The 8,259-nt window shown below is 36.3% G+C and overlaps 1 protein-coding gene across 1 annotated transcript in view; it reads left to right on the top strand.

The window, feature by feature from the left end:
- Positions 1 to 7,926, top strand: part of CUNH4orf17 (chromosome unknown C4orf17 homolog) — a 40,851-nt gene extending 32,925 nt beyond the window's left edge. Inside the window, exons 5-8 of the mRNA XM_017511375.2 lie at positions 3,005 to 3,086; positions 4,501 to 4,708; positions 5,721 to 5,764; positions 7,552 to 7,926. Of these exons, the coding sequence (XP_017366864.1) occupies positions 3,005 to 3,086; positions 4,501 to 4,708; positions 5,721 to 5,764; positions 7,552 to 7,751 (534 nt within the window). The 3' untranslated portion in view covers positions 7,752 to 7,926. The remainder of the gene's footprint in view (positions 1 to 3,004; positions 3,087 to 4,500; positions 4,709 to 5,720; positions 5,765 to 7,551) is intronic.
- Positions 7,927 to 8,259: the final 333 nt, after the last annotated feature.

Genomic DNA, 8,259 nt, shown 5'->3' with positions numbered 1-8,259 from the left:
AAAACTATACCAAAGGATAAATAGACTAAAAACTCTAATAAAAAGACAAGGATTGACAAGTTAGATAATAATTTTTAACAAGGGTCATTATTTCAGCTTCTTTAAATATTTGGGGTTGATAATTAGCGAATATTTAGAATTATTTATTTTGATATCGATGTGCAGAGTAAATGGCAACACCTTCATTTCCTATGTTAAATAATCAGCCAATAAATAATTTAACATCTCTTTTTAGGAGTAAATATGAATAAACACTGTCAGATAATTCACTCCTAGGTTTTCAATTTAAAAAAAAATGTTTGGACAAACATAGGGATACAAGTCTCCTATTCCAGAACCTGGCAAAACCAGTTTTCTTTGACTAGAGGAGACAGTTTCTTAGCAATCCAGTTCATTGCCACTCAAATCTCTAATCCCAGGTTTGGGTAGTTTCTTCTGGTAATGTGCTTTAATACCACCAATTTATTTCCCCTGTGACCACTCTTTACAGAGATTCAGAGTCACTAAATCCTGCCAGACCTGACCTTATGACTTGGGAGGGGAAATGTATTATTAAAGAGGTGCTGAACCATGTTCTTTGCACACTCCCTTTCAAGGCTTTTGTGCCTTGAAAGAAAAACTGAGGCTGGATCCTTGACTTCGATTTCTAATCGAATAGGTCCAATGACCAGGTACCTTCCCCCTAGGGGGAGTAATTGAAAAAGTTTCAAGTTTGATTAAGGAATTTTCATATCTGTTAAAATTTTCACTCATCCTTAGAGCACACAGACTTGTGAGTATAGAATAATGCCAATAAAGAAGGGAAGATATGAATCACATACATTATGCCACTTTAGAGAACACAGACTTGTGAGCACAGAAAAATGCCAGTAAAGAAGGGAAGATATGAATCATATACATTATGCCACTTCATGAAATATGTTCAGGACAGGCACTCAAGGTCAGGAACCACTTGGGAAAATATGATTGTTAGAATGAGAATTGCAAAGTCCTGTGAAGGCAGGATGCCAGGACAACTTTTATGGTAAGTACCAAGGCGATAATCCCCAGAATCTTTGCTGGACAATGGTATCTCTGATGCTGAGAACCTACCCTCTAGAGTTGGAAGAGGAGTTTTCAATTCCAGAGACTTTGTGGTAGTCTGCTTTGAGTTTTTGCCAACCAAGATGATACAGAGAAACTGACATACAGTTTTTCAGTTACTTCTATGGCAAAAGAAACATGAGGTTACCTTGAGGAATTAAGGTTTCTCTGCCCCTAGAAATCATGAGATCACTGAATAATAATTTTTTGAGGGTTTCCACAGACTGAGTTCAATAGACTTCCACAGGTGGAATCACAGAGAGAATCTACTCATTGAATAATTTTCCATTTCTCCAGATCTGATCAAGACTCGATTTGTGACCCTTTGGAAAAGCTATAATATCTTTGACACTCAGAACCCAGTTTACAGGCATAGTTATCCCTGCCCCAAGCTGCAGAAACAAATGTTTATCTCAGGGGATTGGAAGCTGCTGTGTTCATTGTGCATCCGCTTAGGTTTCTGTAACAGAGAGTGCAGGTGGTTTCCCAGGAAGACATATTCTACATCCTCTCACTAAAAGGATAATTATATTCTCCAGGATGTTGTTGATCAATTAGTGATCTATTAATTAGAAGCTAGGAGTGATGTGCAATCACTATATTGATGAAAAAATCCATAGAGGCAGAACGGCTTAGAAAATACTGTGAAGCTCTTTTTCTATTTTTGCCACAGTTTTTGATTTGTTGTGAAATTAGGAGCAAATCTAACTTGCTCTCTTTCGGATATGGCATTATCAAAGACAGATATCTTAACATAATAACAAAGTTCAATACAGGGCAGTTGACTTTCAGCCCTTTAATTTTGCTTCTCTATCTCCAGCATCCAGATCAATGACTAACAAATATTTGTTGAATTAATAATTTAAGACTTTAGGCAGAAATACTAAGAGAATCAATGTTGTAGTAGCTCAAACCAGATTTGATGTTGCTTTAGCCTGGGTCAAGACAATAGGGATGAAGAAAAATGGAGTGATTTGAGAAATATTTAGAAGGCAGAATTTACTGAACTTATTGTTTGACATTATGTTTTTGAAAAGGGCAAGGGAGTTGTCCAGGATGAATCTCAGCATCTGGCTTGGACAATTTAATGTATGTTGGTGCTGTTCATTGAGACAGGGGAACGAAGAGGAAAAGTAAGTTTGGTGCAGGTTTTAGGAAGAGAAACGTGGGTTTTGTTTTACATATTTCATGTCCAAAATACCTCTACTATAGCTAAGTGAATACATCTGATAGGCAGATGGATATATAGGACTGAAGTTCAGGATACAGATATGAATAACAGATGTGTTTAAATTCTAACAGCAGACACAAGAAAGACTCAATCTGGAAACTGTACTTTTAATGCTTATTATAGCCCACTTTTATTAGAATTAATTATTTCATATTTCTATCTCCACTGTCACCTACACTTAAGCCTATAGCTCCAGAATTTAAAAAAAAAATCTCAAGGAAGGATTCTAATTAACTAACAGGAATTACATTCCTATTCCATTGGGCCAATCACTATGTTCAAGAATTGAGGTAAAACATCCCTCTCTCTCAGTCTATGGAGAGGAGCAGGGAAGATGAGCCAGTCCTGTAACTGATGGATTCCCATTAGAACCCTCTGGTACAGTGGGAAAGATAAATTCACCAGAAGTATATTCCTGCTAGAAGATGCTGCTTCTGAACAGACAAAACAAGACAAACACACTCCATAGCCTGCCCTAAAGTGTTAATTGTACTGGAAATGTTGTTTTCACTACGATTCTACTGTGTACTATTTGAAATTGAGCTCCTGAGTTGAAAATCCCAATTGACTTAATAGCACATCATATACAGAGTGATATTTGGGATGATGGGATTCTGGAGAGAGTAAAGAAAACCTTATAAGCCTTGTATTGTTTATTTGCCCATATGTAACTCTAATGTTCTCCATCAGATCCTGGCAAAGCTCTGTGACATTTTACAAACTGATTCACTGGCAGAAGTTTTACAGTGGCTACTTCATGCAAGTTCAAAAGGTGCGATTAAGATACACATTTTAAAACACAGCTCAATTTACTGTCAGAAATTGGGAATATGTCAATCAATATCTGAAGTTTTGTACCTTGGATTTGCAAAGAAAATGTTGCAATATTAATTATTTCCTCAGTGTTTCAGTATCAGAATAATTGCTGTCCTGCATATCCAGCTGCATGTATGTGGGTCATTCAAAGAACTCAAAATTCAGTATGCCTTAAATTGAACTCATTTGGGTGACATGAAACACTTGTGTCCAAGGGAGGTCTTATTCTCAGCTAGAGTTAGTTTGTGTTCCTCCAGAGTCCACACACCCAGGGGCCTTGCTGAGTACATCCTCTGGGCTGTTGCTAACTCTGAACACAAAGCTTATTTCTTTTCTTTGGTAAGAACAACAGAACAGCCATCCAAGTAACAACTCTTGTTACTTGTAACAACTCTACCAATTGCCCTGCAAAACCATCAACTCAGTCATCTCTCAGCCTGTTTTGGGCCCTTCCTGGCCTGTTCCATGAAAACACATGCCATTCCCAATCTAGACAATGATAAATGGCAGAGAACAGCTATCCTCAAATGTAGCTGCTTATCAGACTGACTAAGGCAAAATCTCTGTGGTGGGATTTGCGAATTTGCATTTCTGATAAGTTCCCAGGTGATGCTGATAATGCTGGTCTCAGGACCACTCTGAGAATCACTGCACTGATCAATGTTAGGAAGCACCAATGTGTGAGGAACAGCCTAATTTAAAATAGGAGACATTTTGGAAATATTACCTTGCCCCAGGAATTCAATACTACTTTTTAGGCAATTGAGAAGTGCTTAGGGGCAATGGGTCTTTAGCAATCTTCTAATTATTTTTCCTTTTTAAGAATGTAACATTTAATAAACTATACAAGTAATAAATCCTTATTGTTGGGAGAAAGAACAGATGAACAAGAAAGAAAAAAAGAGATGAGACAGAAAAGAAATCATCAATAAAATTACCACAGACATCATTTCAGTGAATACTTTGGTGTGTATCTATCTATATATGCTTGTAACTATTTATTACCTATTAGTCTGTATTTTAATGGAATCATACTGTACTTCTTATTTTTGTATAGATATCCTTACATCTTTGGCAGCAGCTTGTAAGACTGGCTACTGTACTCAATATTTTAAAATGATTCCACTGCTATTCAGGGGCAAGTACCTCAGTGAGTTAACTAATCTGGGCACTCTACAGTATCAAAGGTCAACAGAAACTAGGTTGAAGTGAACCAACTTTTCTGCAACAATCTTTACTCCCACATCGGTAACCACCCAGAAAATAGGTGACCAGTCTTTCACACTCAGGAGCTGGATAATCCTGTGTTTCTAGCCAACATGATAATTGCAACATTCACTCCCCCCACCCTTTTTTGTCTTTTAAACCAGAAAAAGAGTGGGTCTCAGCTTTGATTCATTCTGAGCTTGCTGAGATAAACCTGTTGACTCATCACAGAAGAAACACCTCAATGGAACCAGCAGCAGAGACTGGGAAACCACCCACAGTTAAATCACCACCCACAGTTAAATCGCCTCCAAATTTACCCGCAAAATCAAAAGTGCTGACCAGAGATACAGAAGAGCATCAACCAACCAGGTAATTAGATATGATGGTCCCCTAGAGGGAGAATCTATGACACATGAAGACTTTGAATTCTCGTTAAGTTTCAAAATGCTAAACATGAGGTTCTAAAGCGCCTCTTTACTCAGTAAATGACTGCAATATATATTTGTTTGCTTTCATTTTCGTAAATGTAATATAAAAATTGTTCTCAATTCTATTGTTTAGAACATTTTGGCAGAAACTATGTGTTTCTTATCTGGTAAGCTTTCTTTTTAAGGAAAATTATTTTTCCAGTAAGAAAAAAGCAAGAATGGCTACCTAGAAATCTAAGATAATAAAGGTTTTTATAGTTTAACTAAAGTAGATGTAATTAAGGAAATCAAAATTGCATTGTTACAGTTATTGTATATTTTGTTAAATGCATATCACACAGGTTTCACTTTTTTGTGTAGAGCAATGCAAAATTAAAATAAATTGCTTCACTTAAATTTCTTTGATTTACTCCTGGGGCTTCCAGAGAGAAAAATAATTACTAAAATGATTGAAATTACTGCAGGAGAAATTTTTATTAAATGATATAATTTCAATAACAGAAGAAAAATATTTATGTAGAGTCATGGTAAAAGAATGTGTGGAGATGTTATTTAAGCTTGCAGAGAAAATTTTGTTGCTTTAAAAAGTTGAGTAAAGCTTCAAGTTAGAAAAAAATTACGTTTTGAAAATACAAATATGTCACTTTAAAAAGCATTAAAACAGAAAAAAATTGTATTACTAATTGTCCCTATTTTAAAGTGTCCATAAAATCAGAAACTGAAATCTCTACCTTAATGACTATACATATAAAACAATAGTTAGATATTTACTCAAAGTAAGAAGAATTTTTCATTGGGAAGTAAATTTAATACTGTATACATTAAAAAAAAAACCAAAGAATTGGGGTAGCATATTTAAGATACATATATACTGAACTTACTGATGACAGTGTAGTCTACAGAAAATACTTGTATCTGTGAAATTCACTTTTTTCTTTCTCCAACTGATATAGAGTGTCAAGTCAAGGATCTGAAGAAAACAAGGAAGTACCAAAAGGTTAAGTACAGTTTTTGGTAACTACTGAGTTGGTATTAAGAAACCAGTAAGTACTAACGACTTAGGGAATAGATTTTAAGGATCAGTGCTTTTAAAAAACAGAAAAATACAATACTAATTTCTAGATCAATTCTTGAGAAAGCATCTGCTGACTTTCTCATAAAGATAAATTTACCTTTGTTTTGAAAGGCAAAGTGTCTGATCAGGGACAGACACTCTTTGAGAAGCAAGACAGCAGGACAACAGCAACTACAGATTTGGTTTTAGCAATTCAGTGAAAAGGGAAACCCTGTATTGACCTAACAAAAGGACAATGATCTCAGAGTTTTAGTTCTTCACAGCTTAATGGAGCTAAATAATTTCACTGGAAAGAAAATCAACCAGAGAGAAGGGTAAAATGGCAATCAGCCACAAGCAAGTAACTACGAGACAGCTGAAAATAAATAGAAAACAGCAGTTTTGTGTCCTACCAGAAGCCCAGCTCCAGTCTGTAGGGGTACCAGGGAGAATCATGAATTGTGGAAAGTCCTACCTAGGTTAAAAATAGCCCAAACAAAGAATCCTTGTAGGTTTGGCAGCTTCTAGCTTTAAAGCAAGCAGAGCATTCATGACAACAGAGCGACAACTATGAAGCATATCTACAAGCTTTACACAAAAATCTATCTTGTTATTTCTACAAGTTCCCTTTATATCAGGAATGATATATGATATATAATCAATCAGAGCTCATTAAGGTCACCCTAGACCCCAGCAAGTTCCACTGTGATTAACCAAACTCAAAGAGGCACCATCTGTTAATAGCCAATAATAAGTACAGTTTAAAAATTACAAAGTACTCCCTTACTCAGACTTCAAGGACAGTCTATTGTATCTGGCCTCTCCTACCAAACCCCTCATTCTGGGACTGTAACATCACGATAGTGATGGTTTCTATTATTCAACTTTATTTCTTACCTGTGAGGCCCACACGTATTTTATCACTTAGATACTTGGAACTTTTTTGTATAAGAATTCCCAAGTCATGCCCCTTTCTCTCCATGTTGATATTCAGCATCTCCTCACATCCCTATTCCTGCTTGGGTGCAACTATGTAGGTCTTATGAGCACAATTAACTTGTTTTAGCCTGCTTGTCTCTTCTCTTGTGGTATCTATTAGGACCACAGGTCTTCCTTCTTTCTCTCACTGTCCCATCCTCACCCATCACTCTTAAACATAACCAACTCTATATCATTCCAATCAAAATCGTGTTTACTTTTGAGTGAAGAATGTATCCTGCATGTTAGAGAACAAATAACTCATTAAAGATGAGCATGTGGAAAGAAAGAAAGGAAAAAAGAAAGAAATTTATTTTCTTTTTTTTTGGAGATGGAGTCTCACTCTATTGCCAGGCTGGAGCGCAGTGGCATGATGTTGGCTCACTACAACCTCTGCCTCCTGGGTTCAAGTGATTCTCCTGCCTCAGCCTCCTGAGTAGCTGGGACTACAGGTGCATGTTACTATGCCCAGCTAATTTTTGTATTATTAGTAGAGACACAGTTTCACTATGTTGGCCAGGATGGTCCCGATCTCCTGACCTTGTGATTCACCCACCTTGGCCTCCCAAAGTGCTAAGATTACAGGCATGAGCCACCATGCCTGGCTGAAACATATTCTTTTATGAATTCTGGGTGTATCTAATTCACCTAAACTTCATATAGTTTCTTGTAGATCATTTACTACTAAAACATGGAGAAGCTGTGTTCAGTGTCTCAAATATGGTCTTATTTAGATTTTTTTTCTATTTCAGAGACTGAGCACAAGCCTCCATTGTTTATAAGAAGAAATAATATCAAAATACCTGTTGCAGAATATTTCAGCAAACCAAAGTCTCCTCCCAGGCCTAACACTCAGGAGAGTGGATCAGCAAAACCAGCGTCAGCAAGGACTATACAAGAATACAACCTCTGTCCCCAAAGAGCAATTTATCCTTCAACATATCGAAGGTAGAAGTTCTAGACTAAGTGAATTCTTTCATGAATATGAACTTCACATTTACATCACTGAATTATTTTTCAAATAAATAGTTTTGGTACTGAGGAATCAAGTGGTCCTCTTTATGGTGGCACATGTAAATCTAAAAACATCTGTATATAATGCTACAAATAAATATTACTGGAGATGATATTTCCATTTGTAGCTAATAAGATGTGTAAAAGAAGTATGTTTATTTATATACTATGTTTCCAGTCTTGCACTGTTAGTACATGAGCATAAAGCCCTGATACTAGAAAAATCATCCATAATCAGAATTAGGCAGTTACAGTTTGACACCTAACCCAAACTCTGTTGGGGGAAGGGGGGAACAAAGAACAAAAAATTAAAAACCACCACCACCACAAAATAAATAAATACCAACAACAGAATTTTAACATGTGAGCTGATTTTTACCATCCAGTGTCTCACTGTTGTTGAACTATTATAAAAAATGCTCCCCTCCCCTTCAAAAAGAAAACAT

Source organism: Cebus imitator, unplaced genomic scaffold (genome assembly GCF_001604975.1).
Source record: "Cebus imitator isolate Cc_AM_T3 unplaced genomic scaffold, Cebus_imitator-1.0 Scaffold447, whole genome shotgun sequence".
NCBI classification, from domain to species: Eukaryota; Metazoa; Chordata; class Mammalia; order Primates; family Cebidae; genus Cebus; species Cebus imitator.
This window is presented reverse-complemented; position numbering and strand designations above follow the sequence as displayed.